This window comes from Erpetoichthys calabaricus, chromosome 3 (assembly GCF_900747795.2).
Source record: "Erpetoichthys calabaricus chromosome 3, fErpCal1.3, whole genome shotgun sequence".
In the NCBI taxonomy this organism is placed as follows: domain Eukaryota; kingdom Metazoa; phylum Chordata; class Cladistia; order Polypteriformes; family Polypteridae; genus Erpetoichthys; species Erpetoichthys calabaricus.
The window spans coordinates 306,262,756-306,285,223 of record NC_041396.2 but is presented as its reverse complement, the minus strand read 5'-3'; the positions used below and the strand labels follow the sequence as shown (position 1 = coordinate 306,285,223).

The 22,468-nt window shown below is 42.8% G+C and overlaps 1 protein-coding gene across 2 annotated transcripts in view; it reads right to left on the bottom strand.

Annotated features, from left to right (window-relative positions):
* The window catches only part of os9 (OS9 endoplasmic reticulum lectin), a 185,520-nt gene that overhangs the window by 94,031 nt on the left and 69,021 nt on the right, over positions 1–22,468 (bottom strand). For both annotated transcript variants that reach the window (XM_051925377.1, XM_028798671.2), the window contains exon 6: positions 9,073–9,274. In XM_051925377.1, coding sequence (XP_051781337.1) covers positions 9,073–9,274 — 202 coding nt within the window. The remainder of the gene's footprint in view (positions 1–9,072; positions 9,275–22,468) is intronic.

Genomic DNA, 22,468 nt, shown 5'->3' with positions numbered 1-22,468 from the left:
ACGGTGGTCCTCTAGGACTGGAGCTGGCAACCCCTGGTCTGGGGGTGCTGCAACTCCCCCTAGTGGTCACGCCACATTATTTAAGCTATCATTTGCTAATAACACTCGAGTGGATAAGAATGAAGCAGCTGCTGTCCTTTAGCATTCAGCCCGAATTTCTCCCGTGTCTGTGTTGCTGTTCATTCATCATCAGTATTGAGGTAGAAATAAGAGCAAACACCATAAAAATATGTGAGCAAAAACAGAGTTAAGTATTTAAAGTAATGTGAACAACATCATATTTTCTTATACAGGTATATTTGGCACTACTACACTTTTTGGAATAAATTTCCTCTAAATAGAGACACCATTTAAAGGTAAAATTGACCTGCCGGGTGCAACGTTCAATGGTATGAAATCACGTAGCCTAAAACAGACACACAAGACTGAAGATGAAAATCTCTGAGCTATGTAGTTCCACATTTAAAGATCATTATGATGCAAGTCTTCTTTTATAAAAACACGAGACAAGGTGCCCGACATCTTAGGGCCTCTATCAACACAGGCAGCATAAAAACTGTCAATTAATGTCAATTATGTGAACTAACAAGAGAAGAAGAAAGAATAAAATGTGCGCTGCTCCAGTCTGCCTTTAACTATAGTACAGTATGTGGCTTTGTGCCAGCAAAGGATTACATTCTCATGAAGGGCACGCGTTTCAAGTGTTATTTCAAAATGCCATGCAACGCAGCTTCTAATTATAGGGCATGTCAGACTAGCCAACTGTACTTGCGGATCTCGTTGCTGGACCACGTCAATAGCCCAACTGCATGGCGACTTTCCAGCTTTCCCCGTTTTCTGATAGGCAATGGTGTGTTGCCTGATAGAGCTGATGCTCTTTGAAAAATTGTAACGAATCCTGGCACGCTGAAACAGGCCGATCGCTACCGCAATCCTTTTAAAATCCTCCTTTTAACATATAAAGCATTAAATGGCCAAGGTCCGGCTTACTTGTCTGAACTTATCATGACTTACAAACCTGAGCGCACATTAAGATCTCAAGGTGCCAGTCTGCTTAGGATTCCAAGGATTAATAAATTAACAGTGGGAGGTCGAGCTTTTAGTTACAGGACGACCCCTAAACTGTGGAGTGGTCTGCCTGCTACTATAAGAGATGCCCCTTCAGTCTCAGCTTTTAAATCCTAGCTGAAGACTCACGACTTCAGTTTAGCACACCCTGACTAGAGCTGCTGATTAACTGTACAGACTGCATCTCTGTTGTCAGTCATTAGCACTAAAACAGAAGTAACATGATAGTTAGAATTTGTTACTAACCCTCACCTATTCTGTTTCTCTTCTCGGTACTCAAATGTGCCACGGCCCACCTGCTAAGTTGTTTTGCCTGCCTAAGGTAAAGTCATCCCTGATGGAGGACTGCAGGAATCGTGGGGTAGAGCAGACCTTTCATCTGATTGGCTGGCTCAGAGCTGGCCAAATGGGGGAGGCAGCTTGATGGCTGAGGTCTCCAGGACTCTAAGCAAATCCAAATCGTATTATGTGATATCATCTACTGTTAAATTCTGCTCCATACTTGGTAAAATTTGTATTTTCATACTGTATTGAGGATTTGTTCTGTTCTGTGTATTGTATTGTATTGGCCCCCTTCTTTTTGACACCCACTGTATGCCCAACATACCTGGACAGGGGTCTCTCTTTGAACTGCCTTTCCCGAGGTTTCTTTCATTTTTTTCACTACAAGTTTTTTTTTTTTTTGAGAGTTTTTGCTCATCTTCTTAGAGAGTCAAGGCTGGGTGGGGGGGGCTGTCAAGAGGCAGGGCCTGTTGAAGCCCATTGAAGCACTTCTTGTGTAATTTTGGGCTACACAAAAATAAATTGTATTGTACTGTATTGTACCGCTCACCTTCCTTCCTTTAGGGCGGCTGATAAACAGGATAGGCCAACAGCGCACCCTGCAGCACACCGCCGTACATGAAATATGTGCAGTTATAAAAAAACAAAACAAAATAGCTATAAGGCAACATCCGTAAGTAATGACAAACATACTAAAAAAGAAGGTCAAAAAAATGAAAACCAGCCCCTCTCCTTCCCCCCCTATAAACACAAATACAATGGGTATAGAAAAGAATCCCCCCCTTCAAAATATTCCCATTTTTTTCCTTTACAGCCTTAACACACAAACTAATATTTTTTTCCATCTTTACTTACTCAATGCAATCTCTAACATCTAAGTGAAAGATATCACAGCTACAGTTCAGAAGAATTATAAAATATCAAAAACAACAAATACTAAGATGAATAAAGGACCCCCCCCCCCCCCCCCTCCTAAACTCAGTCAGGTGTCAGTGCCCACCATTTCCATTGCGGTTACTGGCTGTGCTCAGTTGTAATGAGTGTGATTAGTGAAGCTGTTCCTGGTCCATTCATATCCTTCCTTGGCAGTGCCACTGACAGCCAACATCTGACTATGGGTGGCAGGTCACTTTGAAAAGGGATAGAGTTGTGGACGGACATAAGACAGGAGATGGAGACACAAAAAATCTCAAAGGCTTTATCAATCCCAAGGAGCACAGTAAAGTCCATCATAAAGAAGTGTTTGGTACGACTAGGACCCTCCAAACTGGACGGAAGAGCAAGGAGGAAACTGGTAAGAGAGGCTAACAAGAGGCCAATGGCCACTTTGAAGGAGTTACAGGATTTGATGGCACAGAGTGGTCATTAATGGTGTGAATGTGACAACAATTTCACAAGCGCTCCACAATTGCGGCTTGTTCCAGAGGGTCGCACTTCTGAAGAAAGGCCACATTAAGGCTCGTTTGAGCTTTCCCATAATGCACCTTGAAGATTCGGATGCCAAGTGGAAAAAGGTCTTCTGGTCAGATGAGCCCAAAATCAAACTATTTGGCCTGAACACCAAATGGTACACCAATGCAGCTCACCATCCACAACACACCATACCTACAGTAAAGCATGGAGGGGGCAGCATCCTGTTGTGGGGGCCCTGGGGCTCTCGTTAGGGTAGAAGGAAAAATGGATGGGGCAAAATATCATCAAATTCTGGAGGAAAACCTGCTACCCTCTGCCAGAAAGTAGAAGATGGTCAGGATGTTCATCTGTCAACACGACAACAACCCAAAGCACACAGCAAAACTGACCACACAGTGGCTGAAGGAGAAAAAAGTGAATGTCCTGGTGTGGCCAGTGAGAGCCCAGACCTCAAACAGTGAAAATCAGACTTGTAGATAGCAGACCACCAACACTCACCATTCAATGTGACCGAACTTGAACAGTTCAACTGTAAAGAAGAGTGGGGGGCAAATATTGAGTGGGCGCAATCAAGGTGTGCAAAGCTGATAGAGAAGAATCAAGACTCAAGGCTGTAATTAAAGCAAAATGGGGGTCAACAAAATGACATTGACATGGGGGGGGGTCCTTTATTAATGTCAGTATTTCTTGTTTTTGATTTTTTATCATTTTTCTGAACTGTAGCTGTGATATCTTTCACTTGGATGTTAGAAGTGGCATTGAGTAAGTAAAGATGGGAAGAAATATTAGCTTGTGTGTTTTCATTTAAGGCTGTAAAGCAACAAAAAAAGGGAATATTTCGAAGGGGGGGATTCTTTTCTATACCCACTGTATAGCCCATATACATGCAAATACAGGATGAACCAAAAAGTATTACCACATTTCAAACGTTTATTCTACCAAAATGTTACAAGATAAAAGAAATTTCATTACAACACAAGAACGGATATACAAAATAGATTTTTAAGTCATATTGGAAAAACAATGATGCCTTCAAGGTGGTGGCCATCATTAGAAATCCACTTTTTGAGATGATTTCTGAACACTCACGTAACTCGTTCGGCCACTTCAAGGGGAATAGGGGCGATTTCGTGGTGAATAGTGTCTTTGAGGGCTTTAAAGTTTTGAGGTCGGTGTGTGTAGAGCTTTGACTTGAGATAAGAAATTGCACAGAGTGAGATCAGACGAACATGAAGGCGACATTGCCATGCAGGGAGATCAGCTTCTCCTGCAAAACTAGCATGGATCTCCGCGCAGGCAGCATGAGCCGTTGCTCCAGGCGTCCACCACATTCATTTCTTCCAGTTCTCTAGCATTTCAATGTCACGTTCTGAAGTGACAGTGACTGTTGCTCCCCCTTAAGGACCTACAATGCCAAATTCTGCAATGGCGCACCCAACTGTAACACGTGTGCTCACTGTGCAGGGGTCTCTGAGGAAGTTCACGAGGGTTGGTTTCAGCCCAATAGTAATTATTCAGCAACCATTCAAATGGAAGTGTGCCTCGTCACTAATGTCGCATGATGATGGCATCAACAAACGGTTTACAGAATATTGGCGCACAACTCTCTACGGCTCTCCCAGTGAGTTCCTGCACTGTCATCATTTTGTATTGATGGAAATGAAGGTGTTGGACATGCCTGAGGCAGAAGCGCGCTGAACATCAAAGAGACTGCAAAATGGACGCCCTCACAGCTTGGATGTTTTTAGCCATTTGTATAGTCAGAGGACAGCCTGAAGATTTTCTATTCAATGTTGGACCTGTCTGTCTAAATTTAGAATTGTTATCTGATTTGGGACGTCACCGCCAGGAGGAATGCTGAAGTGCGTTCAGAAGGCACGTTACGTAGCGATGATGGATTCGTTGTTTTTGAAGAACGCTCGACAGCGAAAGCAATGGTGTGCACCGGACCAAGGCATGTGGCCGACTGAAAACTACAAGGGATCGCCTATCAAAGAACCCCACACCCACTTCGGTGTCTCTACCTCCTGCAATGACCTGGAGAAATGGGGGACTTCATTTTGGCTCACCCTGTATAAAAACACAGTCATATGAAACAGTTCGGGACCCCCTCTTTAATTCTTTGGATTTTTGTTTCTCATTGGCTGAACTTCCTTTTAATATACGACATGCCTTATAGAAACAGTAGGATTTCAGCAGTGACATGAAGTTTATTGGATTAACAGAAAACATGCAATATGCATCATAACAAAATTAGACAGGTGCATAAATGTGGGCACCTCAACAGAGATATGACATCAATACTTAGTTGAGCCTCCTTTTGTCCTCTAGACGCCGTCCTCCTATAGCCTTTGAGGAGTGTCTGATTCTGGATGGAGGTATTTCTGACCATTCTTCATACAAAATCTCTCCAGTTCAGTTCAATTTGATGGACAGCCTGCTTCAAATCATCCCATAGATTTTCGATGATATTCAACTCAGGGGGACTGTGACGGCCATTCCAGAACATTGTACTTCTCCCTCTGCATGAATGCCTTTGTAGATTTCCAACTGTGTTTTGGCTCATTGTCTTGTTGGAATATCCAACCCCTGCTTAAGTAACTTCAACTTTGTGACTGATGCTTGAACATTATCCTGAAGAATTTGCTGATATTGGTTTGAAATCATCCGACCCTCGACTTTAACAAGGGCGCCAGTCCCAGAACTGGCCACACAGCCCACAGCATGATGGAACTTCCACCAAATTTGACAGTAGGTAGCAGGTGTTTTTCTTGGAATGCGGTGTTCTTTTTCCACCATGCAAAGCACTTTATGTTTTGACTAAATAACTCCATTTGTGTCTCATCAGTCCAAAGCACTTTGTTCCAAAATGAATCTGGCTTGTCTAAATGAGCATTGGCATACAACAAGCGACTCTGTTTGTGGCGTGAGTGCAGAAAGGGCTTCTTTCTCATCACCCTGCCATACAGATGTTTGAATTGTAGAATGATGTACAGATACACCATCTGCAGCCAGATGTTCTTGCAGGTCTTTGGAGGTGATCTGTGGGTTGTCTGTCACCATTCTCACAATCCTGCTCATGTGCCGCTCCTGTATTTTTCTTGGCCTGCCAGACCTGCTGGTTTAACAGCAACTGTGCCTGTGGCCTTCCATTTCCTGATGACATTCCTTACAGTTGAAACTGACAGTTTAAACCTCTGAGATGGCTTTTTGTAGCCTTCACCTAAACCAGGAGACTCAACAATCTTTGTTTTCAGATCTTTGGAGAGTTGCTTTGAGGATCCCATGCTGTCACTCTTCAGAGGAGAGTCAAAGGGAAGGAAGCACAACTTGTAATTGACCAATTTAAATATCTTTATATCTCATGATGGGACACATCGGTCTATGAAGTTCAAGGCGTAACGAGCTCATCAACCAAGTAATCAGCATTGAGCAGTGACAGCCATTCAAATCAGCACGATGACAAGGGGACCCACATTTGTGCACAGCCAGTTTTTCATGTTTGATTTCATTTCATACAACTAAATACTGCGTCACGAAAAATCTTTGTTCAGAAAACACAGCAGTACTCAGATGTTCATTGAAATGAAAGACATACCACTGTTATCTTTATTGTTGGAAGGAGAGTCAATTATTATGCAGACTGAGAGGGGCTCCCAAACTTTTTCATATGACTGTATATACAGCGGGGAAAAATGCCCAGGCCCTTTTCAAAGTTCACACGCAAGCCTAACGTTCCAGCCAACTGTTAACAGCAGGTGAATCAAGTGTAGAATGGTGAATGACCCCAAACAGTCGAAGTCTTAACTGTACAATGTTTTACAGTCAGTCTGCGCCAGTGTAAAAGGTCTTCATGAGCTCACCGAGTGACAACAGAAGGCCAATTTTGCACTCCAGCAGTGAATCGCTGTCGTCCTCCTCCTAACAGACGGGACTTCTGGAGCTGCAGAACCTTGGCCAATGGTCCGGGGAGATGCTGATCTGTTTAGTTAGATCTTTCCCCTTTCCCATTGACCCTTTGAAAAATGGTGCAGTTTATGCAAATTTTACCAGAAAAAAGAAACCAGATGTCCTGCCTTCTGGGGGCACCACTGTCAATCACAGGCTATCCTAATACCCACACAAGCAAACCAGACAGAGAGCAGAAAATACAGAACAGTGTAGTGCCAGCGCTACAAAAGGTTAATAAGTATGGCGCGTTCTGCCACAATCTCAACCCTTTTTCTTTTTTCCTATTTCTTTAAGTACCACGACACAGGTTTGTGGGGTTCAAAACACTTACTATTATTCCTCCCTGCAGTATTATTATGCATTGTACTTCCAAATGAGAGTTGATTGGTTGTCGGCTCTCATGCACGCCGAGCCCAGCCATACAATTTACGACACACTCAAACCTGACTAGCTGGAGTGAGTCGCGGGAAATGTCAGACTAGACAACTGCCCTTCATGGCAGTGCGCCTCCGACTACCTTGTGTGGGAGTCCTTAGCACTTCATGTTTTGCAAATACACTTCTTCTTTCGGCTGTTCCCGTTAGGAGTTGCCACAGCAGATCATCTTTTTCCATATCTTTCTGTCCTCGTCATCTTGCTCTGTCACACCCATCACCTGCATGTCCCCTCTCACCACATCCATAAACCTCCTCTTAGGCCTTCCTCTTCTCCTCTTCCCTGGCAGCTCTATCCTTAGCACCCTTCGCTCATTATACCCAGCATCTCTCCTCTGCACATGTCCAAACCAACGCAATCTCGCCTCTCTGAATTGTCTCCCAACTCTCTCCCCTTACCAGTCATACTGTCAACATTCAAAGTTCCTACCGTCAGTTCCACTCTCTTTATCTTCTTCCTCTCCTCCTGCCTCCGGACACGTCTCCCCCCTCGTCTTTGGCGAACAGTAGCCCAATTTCTGCCAGCACCATGTTGACCAACAGTACTGGTGGCAGTCGTTGTTAACCCGGGGCTCGACCGACCCGGTATGGAAATTTGTATTGTCCGCATATTCATTTGGTAAAATTTTACACCAGATGCCCTTCCTGATGTAACCCTCCCCATTTATCTGGGCTTGGGACCGGTACAAAGAAACACACTGGTTTGCGCATCCCCTGTGGCTGGGTTCTGCAGGCAAAAAAAAAGGAACCACCCATCTACTGATAAATCTTCCAGCTTATCCAGAACAGAGCTGCAAAGAATGCAATACAAAAAATACATAAAACCCGCACATGCGGTACAAACATACAAGTACGCACCCAGAATTCAACAACCAAGGCTTGACTACAGCATATTGACTGACATTAATATCTGGTATTGTCTCTAGTGTGTGCTTAGTGTGTGTGTGTGCCCTGCTTGGCGCCTTGTGTTGGCTGGGATTGGCTCCAGCAGACCCCCCGTGACCCTGTGTTAGGATATAGCGGGTTGGATAATGGATGGATGGAAAGGGTTATTCAGATCTGAACTTCTGTGACAGACCTGGCATACACAAACACATAAAGACACTAAAGCGGGCATGAGGAACTGAGCTTGGGGGAGACAGTGGGTGAAATCGATTTCTAACTGTTGTCTCTGCTTCGTCTGGTAAGGGCACAGCTCTGCATCTCTGCTGTCCAGGCAAGTGTTACGCTTACACGGAGAATGATGGGGAGGAGAGATGGTGACAGTTTTTAAAGGGTGTAATGCAGTATGAAGATAAAAGATGACAACGTGACAAAATACATCCTGTGTAAGGTGCCGCAATCCAAATTGGCAGAAGCTGGAGTGGTGGGCTCTGAGGCTAAGGATCTGTGCTGGTATCCCGAAGGTTGCCGGTTTGAATCTCCGTCACTGCCAAAAGAGATCCTACTCTGCTGGGCCCTTGAGCAAGACCCTTAACCTTCAATTGCTCTAGGGGTGCTGTACTATGGCGGACCCTGTGCTCTGACCCCAAGGGGTATGCGAAAACTAACAAATTCCTAATACAAGAAACTGTATAAGGTGAAATAAAGAACAAAAAAAAGAAATAAATAAAAAATAACAGATCAGCGGTAACGAGCCACTACGATGAATTGGGTGCTTCCCTGGTGTACAGACATTGGACAAATGACAATGCCACTCTTACTACTTACAGTCACTATGAGTTACAGCGGAGGAAATCACAAATGAAGGCCTGCAGTATGTGGAGAGCCACGTTCCATCATTGCATGGGCACTTGCCACTTGTTCTTGATACGGGCAAAACCGTACAAAAATGAGAGTTCTGGGAAACCCGTCTGCATAATATCAGCTACTGCGAAGGTTGACCTAATATTCCACACGCACAAATTTGCACAGTGCTACTTACAGACATGGGCCTTGACATACTCCACATAGTGTTCCGGGCTCAAGGCAGGCTGACAGGTAATATGCTGCGGCTTGATGGAAGACGGTGGCCGCAGGAACGGATGGTGGCAAGTCCGTGTTGTGTGAATGGTCAAGACATAGCTGCAGGACTGGGGCTCATCCACGCGAGCAATGTAGTCACCTGAACCTTCTTCACAAAGAAACTGGAGAGGAAAAACAAGAATAAAAAAAAAAAACATTATTTTGACAAAACAAGACATTCAGTCCTATATGGCTCATCAGTCACTACTCGTGCAACTACTGCAAAATATCACCCAGCTGGCAAATCTGTGACCGAAGAAGGTTCTACAGTTTCAGCTCTTAGGCCGTCAAGACTAAACACAAAATCACACTGCACATCATCACAAACACACCATCCCCACTGTGAAGCTCCGTGATGGCAGCAACATCAGACTTTTGGAGATGCTTCTCTGCAGAAGGCCCTGGAAGGCTTGTGAAGATTAAACTAATGCAGTAAAATACTTCCTGGGACCTCTTCTGTTCTCCTTGTACCTGCTGCCACTCGGCGCTATTTTTCGGAAACACGGTATTTCCTTTCATCTTTATGCAGATGACTGTCAGGTGTATTTCCCACTGAAGCGCCAAGGTCCATGTTCTGTCCAGCCCCTGCTTGATTGCCTTATTGACATAAGGAGTTGGATGGCACTAAATTTTCTAAATTTTAATGAGAACAAAACAGAAGTCATGCTATTTAGGCCCAATAGCACCAGCGGGACCCCCTGCATCGACCTTTCCACTGTGGCTCAATTTGAGAAATCTTTGATCACAAATTTAGGTGTAAAAATGGACTCCACTTTAAAACTTGAAAGCTATGTGAACGCAGTGGTAAAATCTTGCTTTTTCCAGTTGAGGCGGCTGTCAAAAATCAAGCCTGTGTTGTCTAAGCGCAACCTTGAAACAGTGATACATGCTTTTATAACATCTCGTCTAGATTACTGCAATGCACTTCTTTTTGGAATTAGCCAGGCCTCCATGGCTTGCCTACAAATGGTGCAAAACGCTGCTGCTCGATTTTTAACTGGCACAAGAAAGTATGAGCATGTTACCCCGATTTTGGCTTCCCTCCACTGGCTTCCAATTTGTTTTCGAATCCATTTTAAGATCCTTGTATTTGTTTTTAAATCTCTTAATGGGTGTGCCCCTTTTTACTTGTCAGAACTGCTGCACCCTTACGTACCATCTCGCTCCCTCAGGTCAGCAGACCAGATGCTTTTACGCGTTCCCAGGGCACGATGCAAACTCTGAGGTGAGCGAGCTTTTTCAGTTGCAGCCCCAAAACTCTGGAACGATTTGCCGTTGCACGTTAGGCAGGCTCCTTCGCTAGCTGCCTTTAAATCCTATTTAAAAACACATTTTTACTCTCTGGCTTTTAACCCTGTATAATATGTTGGCTATTTGTATACTTTTTATACTTTCTATTAAGAATGTCTTCAGCTCTTATGTGTTTATGTGTTGTTTTTCTTTGTACAGCACTTTGGTCAGCCTTGAGGTTGTTTTTAAAGTGCTTTATAAATAAATTAAATAAATAAATAAAATAAAATAAAATACGGGAGTTTGAATCTGATGTGGTGCACAATAAACCTGAACCTTGTGAGAAGAAAATGAGAAAACAAGTGCAAGCAAAAAGCCAAAGCTACAGAGGAATGGCTTCAGAACAGCAACATTAAATGTCCAGGGGCCTCAGGCATAGCACTGTGCGTAGAATTCACACTATAAGATGACGTAAGCACAAAAGCGGAAATGTGCTTACGCACAAAAAAATCCAGATACATAAATCTGTGTGAACACCAACTTCCACGTTCTTCCGCTCCATAAATCCCGGTCAGCGTGAAAAGTAAGGCACATGCAGGCGCCTGCTGTCCCGCCCCAACTCCTCCCAGAATTACGCCTCTTTGAATATGCAAATCAATATAAATAGCCCTTAAACTCAGCCTTCTGTGAAAAGACAGGGCAAAAGCATGGGAGGAAATAGAAGAATTTCAGCGAATACCAAGGGGAGGCAAAGAAAAACGTACTATTTGTTGGTTTAAACAGTGATATAAACAACAAAAGGAAGTTGATCGAGTGACAGAGTGTCGGAGAAACTCAAAAGCTCAAGTTCACAAAGTCGCACAGTGCCCGAAATAAAAAAAGAAGTTGTCACGTATCAAAGTCGCCGTGAAAAGGAGAGTCGTAGCCCACCATCTGAGTGTCATATGAAAGCTTATTAGGGTACAGAGAAAAAAAAAAAAATAGGGACACAGTGGGGAAAAAAAGTACGAAATGTCATCTTTAATCTCGAAATTTCCACTTTAATCACGTAGTTTACTTTGTCATTAAAGTGGAACATCGTAAACTTCATCCTAAATCGTTTAATGTACTAGATTCTCAATCCCATCGTAACTAAAGTAGCACGTTAAATGCTTTGTATTGTATGTGTTCTTCTATGTGCTCTGTGTGTGTGAATCGCTACGTGCTCCTTAAACCGGCTTTCTCTTCCTCTGACAGGACGCAGAATCCATTACATTCGTAATACTACAGCTCTCTGAATAATTAAAATACTGAGATGTATATACATGTGATATTTTCATGATGATAGGAGTTAAAGCATGTTATTAAACATGGGAACACGTGGTGCAGTGATTGTTCACGTCTCACGCAAGGTGTGGCCTTCAATGAAACACTTTGAAAGAGACAATACTGCTGCAGTAAATGTACTAACCTCCAATTCCTGTCCTTACTTTCTTTCTCCAAATACCCAATCGCCACACAATCCGCTCTGTAACAGACATTAAGCCATCTGTAAGCTTAGAACGCAGATTTTTCAGAACTTTTAAGGAACATTGAAATATCTTCGTAGTACGTGTTTAATTATTCTATCCGTCTATCCTTCCAGTGTCACGCCAGCCCAAGCAAGAATACAGCGCGACGCAGAAACAATCCGTGAACGGAGCGCCAGCGGCACCGTGTAGTTAAAGTTAACATTTTATCTGTATAATATAATAAACAAATATTGCTGCATTTCATCTTAAAAATGATATCGTCATCATATGTAAATACACACATTATAAAGTGGCTCAGGTTGTGTGATATTATAACTGTAGTGAAAGTTTCCAGTGAGGTGATTGTACTTATAAGTACTAACAGTTCTACAAGGAGCACTTGATGGACTGATTGAGTGCATTTAGAGCTCTTGGGATGAAACTGTTTGTCAACCGCAAGGTCCATACAGTAAAGGCTCTGAAGCGTTGGTCGTATGAGAGCAGTTAAAATAGCGAATGGCTGAGGCAGCATGTGCTTGATGCTGTATATCGAGAATTCTGTTTATGATCAGCTGCTGTACAGCTGTGATTCACACTCAGATACAGTGATATACAGTGTGGCAAAAAAGTATTTAGTCAGCCACCAATTGTACAAGTTCTCCCACTTAAAAAGATGAGAGAGGCCTGTAATTTTCATCATAGGTATAGCTCATAACTATGAGAGACAAAATGAGAAAAAAAATCCAGAAAATCACATTGTCTGATTTTTAAAGAATTTATTTGCAAATTATGGTGGAAAATAAGTATTTGGTCACCTACAAACAAGCAAGATTTCTGGCTCTCACAGACCTGTAACTTCTTCTGTAAGAGGCTCCTCTGTCCTCCACTCGTTACCTGTATTAATGGCACCTGTTTGAACTCGTTAATAATATATAAGACACCTGTCCACAACCTCAAACAGTCACACTCCAAACTCCACTATGACCAAGACCAAAGAGCTGTCAAAGGACACCAGAAACAAAATTGTAGACCTGCACCAGGCTGGGAAGACAGAATCTGCAATAGGTAAGCAGCTTGGTGTGAAGAAATCAACTGTGGGAGCAATTATTAGAAAATGGAAGACATACAAGACCACTGATAATCTCCCTTGATCTGGGGCTCCACGCAAGATCTCACCCCGTGGGGTCAAAATGATCACAAGAACGGTGAGCAAAAATCCCAGAACCACACTGGGGGACCTAGTGAATGACCTGCAGAGAGCTGGACCAAAGTAACAAAGGCTACCATCAGTAACACACTACCCCGCCAGGGACTCAAATCCTGCAGTGCCAGACGTGTCCCCCTGCTTAAGCCAGTACATGTGCAGGCCCGTCTGAAGTTTACTAGAGAGCATTTGGATGATCCAGAAGAGGATTGGGAGAATGTCATATGGTCAGATGAAAAAAACTCTACTCGTCATGTTTGGAGGAGAAAGAATGCTGAGTTGCATCCAAAGAACACCATACCTACTGTAAAGCATGGGGGTGGAAACATCATGCTTTGGGGCTGTTTTTCTGCAAAGGGACCAGGACGACTGATCCGTGTAAAGGAAAGAATGAATGGGGCCATGTATCGTCAGATTTTGAGTGAAAACCTCCTTCCATCAGCAAGGGCATTGAAGATGAAACGTGGCTGGGTCTTTCAGCATGACAATGATCCCAAACACACCGCCTGGGTAACGAAGGAGTGGCTTCGTAAGAAGCATTTCAAGGTCCTGGAGTGGCCTAGCCAGTCTCCACATCTCAACCCCATAGAAAATCTTTGGAGGGAGTTGAAAGTCCGTGTTGTCCAGCGACAGCCCCAAAACATCACTGCTCTAGAGGAGATCTGCATGGAGGAATGGGCCAAAATACCAGCAACAGTGTGTGAAAACCTTGTGAAGACTTACAGAAAACCTCTGTCATTGCCAACAAAGGGTATATAACAAAGTATTGAGATGAACTTTTGTTATTGACCAAATATTTTTTTTCCACCATAATTTGCAAATAAATTCTTTAAAAATCAGACAATGTGATTTTCTGGATTTTTTTTTCTCATTTTGTCTCTCATAGTTGAGGTATACCTATGATGGAAATTACAGGCCTCTCTCATCTTTTTAAGTGGGAGAACTTGCACAATTGGTGGCTGACTAAATACTTTTTTGCCCCACTGTATTAAAGCTATAAGAATGTACTTTCTTTGCAACTAAAGTACTGAACTAGAAGAAACTGCTTTAAAATGGTCTTGTGTGCATGAGCTGATAAAGGCTTACTTGTAGGAATGTGAGTGCCCTGATGACTCTAAGTTGGTAATAAACTCCGTACATTCCTGTATGTAATAAATTAGGATGTAACCGAAACTTACAGCAATCTATGTATGACCTCAAAATGAACTGCCATATTTTTTTCTCTTTGGCTAATGAATAAGCTGGGTGATATAAAGAGGACTTTTTTTCTATTACTAACCAGTCAGTGGCACTGAGCTGGGGTTTGGCTCCAGTCTCTTCGGAGGCATAATGGGGGGCTGCAGTCTCTTTAACTCACCAAGAATAAAGAAATTGCTTTTTATTACAAATTGGTGTTTTTGTATCCTGTTGTTTTCGACTTCAGCGTCCACACTTCACTTCTCTTCCACAATCCCTGTTACTCTGTACTGTTGATCCCAATACATATCACAGTGTCATCAGTAAACATCACAGTCCATAGGGACTCCTGTCTAATCTCATCTGTCAACCTGTCTGTCACCATTGCAAATAAGAAAGGGCTCAGAGCTGATCCCTGATGTAATCCCACCTCCATCACTCCTACCGCAGACCTCACCATGGTCACACTTCCCTCGTACATATCCTGTACCACTCTTACGTACTTCTCTGCCACTCCTGACTTCCTCATACAATACCACAGCTCCTCTTGAGACACCTTGTCATATTCTTTCTCCAGGTCCACAAAGACGCAATGCAACTCCTTCTGGCCTTCTCTCTACTTCTCCATCAACACCCTCCGAGCAAACATCACATCTGTGGTGCTCTTTCTTGGCATGAAACCATCCTGCTGCTCACTAATTATCACCTCCTTTCTTATCTGAGCTTTCACTACTCTTTCCCATAACTTCATGCTGCAGCTCATCAATTTTACCCCCCTGTAGTTACTACAGTCCTGCACATCCCCCTTTAGTCAGGTATGGATTGCCCGGCCTTCTCTGGAAAGAAATTAAACCTCTTTGGTTACAGGAGGCTGCAAAGGAACCTCATCCAAACTTTCAAAATTCTCAAAAAGGCACAGAGTCGACAAAACTGCTCCATCTAAAACACTAAGTTCATCGAAGACGGAAACTAGAAAGTTTATTATAAAAGAAAAAAAAAAAGAAGTGGAAGGAGATGAGACGTGTTTTTCTTGGAGACACTTTAATGTACTGTGAGACAAAAGGACAGCTGCTGTACAGGCTTTTAAATGTTTGAAGCGCCATAGATCATCCCATAGATTTTCGATGATATTCAAGTCAGGGGACTGTGACGGCCATTCCAGAACATTGTACTTCTCCCTCTGCATGAATGCCTTTGTAGATTTCAAACTGTGTTTTGGCTCATTGTCTTGTTGGAATATCCAACCCCTGCTTAAGTAACTTCAACTTTGTGACTGATGCTTGAACATTATCCTGAAGAATTTGTTGATATTGGGTTGAATTCATGCGACCCTCAACTTTAACAAGGGCCCCAGTCTCTGAACTGGCCACACAGCCCCACAGCATGATGGAACCTCCACCAAATGTGACAGTAGGTAGCAGGTGTTTTTCTTGGAATGCGGTGTTCTTCTTCCGCCATGCAAAGGACTTTTTGTTCTGACTAAATAACTCAATTTTTGTCTCATCAGTCCAAAGCACTTTGTTCCCAAATGAATCTGGCTTGTCTAAATGAGCATTGGCATACAACAAGTGACTCTGTTTGTGGCGTGAGTGGAGAAAGGGCTTCTTTCTCATCACCCTGCCATACAGATGTTTGAATTGTAGAACGATGTACAGATACACCATCTGCAGCCAGATGTTCTTGCAAGTCTTTGGAGGTGATCTGTGGGTTGTCTGTCACCATTCTCACAATCCTGCTCATGTGCTGCTCCTGTATTTTTCTTGGCCTGCCAGACCTGCTGGTTTAACAGCAACTATGCCTGTGGCCTTCCATTTCCTGATGACATTCCTTACAGTTGAAACTGACAGTTTAAACCTCTGAGATGGGTTTTTGTAGCCTTCCCCTAAACCAGGAGACTCAACAATCTTTGTTTTCAGATCTTTGGAGAGTTGCTTTGAGGATCCCATGCTGTCACTCTTCAGAGGAGAGTCAAAGGGAAGGAAGCACAACTTGTAATTGGCCACCTTAAATACCTTTATATCTCATGATGGGACACACCGGTCTATGAAGTTCAAGGCTTAACAAGCTCATCTAACCAATCAGTACTGAGCAGTGACAGGCATTCAAATCAGCACAATGACAAGGGGACCCACATTTGTGCACAGCCAGTTTTTCACATTTGACTTAATTTCATACAACTAAATACTGCGTCACTAAAAATCTTTGTTCAGAAAACACCGCAGGACTCTGATGTTCCTAGGAAATGAGACATACCACTGTTATCTTTGTTGTTGAAAGGAGAGTCAATTATTATGCAGGCTGAGAGGGGGTCCCAAACTTTTTCATATGACTGTATGTATGTTATCATCAAGTTGACACTCAGAACGTTTCTGAGAGTTTTATCATGAAAAATCCAGAGTATTATTTGTTTGTTGTTTAATGTTTGTTTCTGCTGATTATATTTTCATCTTGCATTATTCTTATTGTAACAATGTTGTAGTAGTAATAGAATTAAATCAACCTAATAATAATATGAATTTAATTGATGTTTTTTTACGTTGTGAAAAATTCTACATGTAAAAACTTATAACTACACCATAAAGCAAAAAATCAGAAAACCTTAAAGGCTTTGCTTTTTCATTGGTTGGTTGGTACGTAGATATGTGAACAGCAGACACATAGACAGATAGACAGATGTGAAAGGCACTATATTATAGATAGATAGAAAACTTTATTAATCCCCAAGTGGAAATTCACAAGGTCTACAGTACTTTGAAAGTATTACACGATTATATTCTCATTAAAATAGGCTATTATATTACATACTAGTCATTTAGCCCGTTACAATAACGGGCCCTAGAATAGTGATAGATAGATAGATAGATACTTTATTAATCCCAATGGGAAATTCACATTATCCAGCAGCAGTATATTAAAGATTGATAATAATAATAATGCAGGTGAAAAATAAGACAATAACTTTGTATAATGTTAAATGTTAACGTTTAACCCCAGGTGTTGAAGAGTTGCATAGTTTGGGGGAGGAACGATCTCCTCAATCTGTCTGTGGAGCAGGACAGTGACAGCAGTCTGTCGCTGAAGCTGCTCTTCTGTCTGGAGATGATCCTATTTAGTGGATGCAGTGGATTCTCCATAATTGATAGGAGTCTGCTCAGCGCCCATCGCTCTGCCACAGATGTTAAACTGTCCAGCTCCATGCCAACAATAGAGTCTGCCTTCCTCACCAGTTTGTCCAGGCGTGAGGCGTCTTTCTTCTTAATGCTGCCTCCCCAGCACACCACCGCATAGAAGAGGGCGCTCACCACAACCGTCTGATAGAACATCTGCAGCATCTTATTGCAGATGTTGAAGGATGCCAGCCTTCTAAGGAAGTATAACCGGCTCTGTCCTTTCTTGCACAGAGTATCAGTATTGGCAGTCCAGTCTAATTTATCATTCAGCTGCACTCCCAGGTATTTCTAGGTCTGCACCATCTGCACACAGTCACCTCTGATGATCACGGGGTCCATGAGGGGTCTGGTCCTCCTAAAATCTACCACCAGCTCCTTGGTTTTGCTGGTGTTCAGGTGTAGGTGGTTTGAGTCGCACCATTTAACAAAGTCATTGATTAGGTCCCTATACTCCTCCTCCAGCCCATTCCTGATGCAGCCCACGATAGCAGTGTCATCAGCATATTCCTACTGCATAAACATTAGTAGGAACAGTCTATATTAAATGGCAAAGGACCGTCTATTTTCTGTTACAGTAATACTGGCTTGTATGTGTCTGTAATATGCATCACTGTATTGTGTGCCTTTAATTTTCTCTCACAGTAATACGTCTCTCCAGTAAGTATTTTAATCTGTGCTGGCGTGCAGCTGATTATTGTATGTATGGTGACTCCCCAGCAACGGATTTTATGTGCACGAAAATAAATCTACTTTTAAAAGTCATCCCATTGTAATATCATGAAAATTCGTATATTTAGGAAAACACTTTACACTTTACTGGGACAAGTTTGTTAATCGCAAATCTGACATCCTCAGAGTGAACACTTGCACAACAACACACACTAATCCCATCTCTTTGGGGAAGCTGGTCTCCGCGTCTCCGTACCCGATTGGATTTTTCGTGCGTTATGTTTTAGGTCTTACCTCATTTACCGAAATCTTTTTGGATCAGCCGCGCGATATTTTACAGGTCCCGCCCTCTCTGTCTTGTGTGATGCGTTGGGTGGCCTTTAAAGCATCGCACCGTGCCCCGCGCATGCGCACTTCACCAGAAGAGACACACACACACGGACACATGGACGCACACAGGGATTTTATTAAAGAGGATGATAAGATAAGTAAGCAATTGCATTCTTATCTACCATAAATATCCTATATTTATTTTGTGGATTCAGCGGTTTTTGTTTTTTCATTAATGAACTAAATGTCACTTAGTTTCACCACATTGTAGCTAACATGTTGCTGTTACAATTTTTTGATGAAAAACTGATAGGATTTTTTTTTTTTTTTTTTTTTTTAATATGTTCATAATCAAAAAACTAAGTTATCAAAATTGAAAAAGTATAGACCGACTATAGCTATGAAATTTATCCATCCATCCATTATCCAATCTACTATATCCTAACTACAGGGTCACGGGGGTCTGCTGGAGCCAATCCCAGCCAGCACAGGGCACAAGGCACGAAGAAATTCCCAGGCAAGGCACCAGCCCACTGCAGGACACACACACACACACCAAGCATACACACGGGACAATTTAGGATCGCCAATGCACCTAACCTGCATGTCTTTGGAATGTGGGAGGAAACCCACGCGGACACGGGGAGAACATGCAAACTCCACACTGGGAGAACCTGGGAAGCAAACCCGGGTCTCTTAACTGTGAGGCAGCGCTGCGCCACCGTGCCGCCACTATGATATTTAACTTATAAAATATATAAAATATTTACCATTTAATTGATTGTAAAAGAATTTAAATTGGAAAACACTAATTGGAGATCTGGTCTTGTATGTCTGCTATCTTCCACTTGACGCTCTGAACTTTTGCACAATCACTGAAAACTGCTGGAATCAATTAGAACACAATGTGGCACGTCCAAGGGTACGAAGTCCTAAGAACCTTTAGATATTGGACAAAGATAGTAAACCTAAAAACATTGTATATAACAAGGCACTTCAGTAAACAATACAAGCACAATAGTGAGTCTTCATTGTTCATTTATTTTTAAAGTAGTTTTTTTGTTTTAAGTTATATTATTCTCAAACAATTAAAAAAAAAAAAAAAAAACACGTTATTTTCCTCCCGGGCAATGCTGGGTAGTTCAGCTAGTGTCTTATAAATGTAAAAATCCGGCTGCTGTGCTTTCTTAATGTAGAATAAGAGAAGAGGGGAAATAATACCAGCTAATTAATTGTAATCCGTGTTTTCAGTTGTCACGGACTATGAATCTGGTTGAGGTAAAAACGTGAAGACACAGTGGGCCCCCAGGACCGACTTTGAGAACCCCTGGTTTAAACTCATCGGTCTTTACGAGTTGAAAGTCGGTTATATTATGTGGCGGTGAACTTGTCACAGAGCTCTAGGCCTGCACCATTCCAAGTGGCCGACGCCAGTGGAGACATTCGGAGCTCAGTCCCTTACGCTCATTGGCTCAGTTATGACAGATTGCCGACCTCCCACCTCATTTTGTTCCACATACTGTATGTTAGAAATGAAAAAAAAAAAAGGGCTCAGAAAAACGTTTTCATATTTGCTATGTCAGAATGACGGGTAACATCTTTAATGTTATGTTTTTCCACGGTAGAAACAAGCAGGAAGTGTTGAATTATTTTTTTTTTTCCAAACAAGGAAGAAATGTTAAGTGTAACAGAAACAGAAAAGTGTAAATACTGAAATGTCAACAGAGAGAACAGGTGGTGTCGTGCCCTTCAAGTGACACGTCACCAACATACAGCCTCATGTTGCAATTGGAACAGTAGACACGTGTTACTCTGCACACGAGAGGCTAGAATGTCACTGCCATGCCTTCGTGATTGACGCGCCCCTTGTCTTACTGCAAGATACCACAGCACAAGGCTTAGTGACTCCCGCATTTCCTCTGACACAGACAGGGTCACACCGTAGTGGCAGTGCTTGTAACCCCCCCTACTGGCAGGTACGCTCTACTAATCTGCTATCACAGCTGCAGTTGATTCTAAACTCGGCTGCAAGGGTCCTGACACGGAGCGGCAACAGCGCGCACATCACAGCCATCCTGCTTTACCTCCGCTGGTGCCCAGGGGCTTATACCATCGAGCGTAAAAATTCTATTTGTAACCTACAAAGGTTTAAAATGGCTTTGCACCGCACAACATCGGTGCCCTTCTCCATCGCTCTCCGCTCCTGTTCACCCACTAAGGTCCTTTGATTGTGGCCATCTTGTCGTGCCTGCCTGCCCACTAAGGTCCTCTGATTCGGTGGCCCACAGTAACCTGCACTCTGTGGGTGACGCCAGGGCCTTCAGCTGGTACAGCGCCCTGACTTTGGAACGACCGGCCGAAATGGAGGACATCAGCTGACTCCCTTCATTCGTTTAAAAAACAACTTCATACTCTGTGCAGGAAGGCGTCAAACGTCACCTGACATTCGGCCCCTTCTTTCAGTTTACCTCTCTGTTCAGGTGCTCAGGCTAATCTGTGTGTGTGTGTGTGTGTGTGTGTGTGTGTGATATCACAAATGGTGTGACTTGTTCAGGCTTTTCTGTTAGTATTGAATGGAGTATGTTACTCTGCTTTATTGTCTTTTATTCTGTTTAATGCCTTTGTAATAATAATAAAAATAATAATACATTTTATTGATATAGCACTTTTCCCATGCTCAAGGCGCTTAATGACTTGAACGTTCTATTCAGCCAACATCTGTATTCAGTGCTACATCTACCTGCTGTTTCTATAGGAGACTCTGTGAAGGGCCTTGAGCATGAGAAAGGCACTATTATCAATAAAATCTTTCAGTTTACCTCTCTGTTCAGATGCTCAGGGTAATCTCTGCGTGTGTGTGAGATCACAAACGGTGTGACTTGTTCAGGCTTTTCTTCCAGTATTTAGTATTATACTCTTCTTTATTGTCTTTAATTCTATTAAATGCTTTTTACATCCTGAATTTGTCCGTTTATTTGTATCCAGCGTTACATATACCCTGCTGTTCTTCCTGAGTATAGGAAAGGCACTATATAAATCTTCATTTTCTTTTGGCTGCTCTGCTCCCAACCAGGAAAAGCTGGGGTTGTGTTAAAGCAAGCAGACGCGGCAGGGGTCCCCCTCAACCCCAAAGAATGCACTCGGAGTCTCAGGACAGGCAGCAGAATTGGGTTTTAAATGTACGGAGCCCATACAGGCTGAACACAATGAGCGTCCAGCCATGCGCAACTTTTACATTTATTACAGTTCTTCTTCTTCTTTTGGCTGCTCCTGTTAGGGGTTGCTGTGGTATAGCGGGTCCACGGCTTCAAAAATAACTAAATAAAAAAGGGCCAGGTTTTAATCCGTATTGCTGTGTCGTTCTCTCGTGGGCGCGACTGCACGACCGCGGGGAGCAGCTTCAGCAACAGACTGCTGTCATCGTTCCTCCCCCACACTATGCGACTCTTCAATTCCACCGGGGGGGTAAACGTTAACATTATACAAAGGTATTGACTGTTATACCTGCATTGTTATCACTCTTTAGTTTAATATTGTTATTATCAGTATGCTGCTGCTGGAGTATGGGAATTTAATAAAGTATCTATCTATCTATCATATACAGTAATCCCTCCTCAATCGCGGGGGTTGCATTCCAGAGCCACCCGTGAAATAAGAAAATCCGCGAAGTAGAAACCATATGTTTATATGGATATTTTTATATTGTCATGCTTGGGTCACAGATTTGCACAGAAACACAGGAGGTTGTAGAGAGACATGAACGTTATTCAAACACTGCAAACAAACATTTGTCTCTTTTTCAAAAGTTTAAACTGTGCTCCATGACAAGACAGAGATGACAGTTCCGTCTCACAATTAAAAGAATGCAAACATATCTTCCTCTTCAAAGGAGTGCGTGTCAGGAGCACAGAATGTCACATAGATAGAGAAAACAATCTCTAGCAAACAAATCAATAGGGCTGTTTGGCTTAAGTATGCGAAGCACCGCGGCACAAAGCTGTTGAAGGCGGCAGCTCACACCCCCTCCGTCAAGAGCAGAGAGAGAGA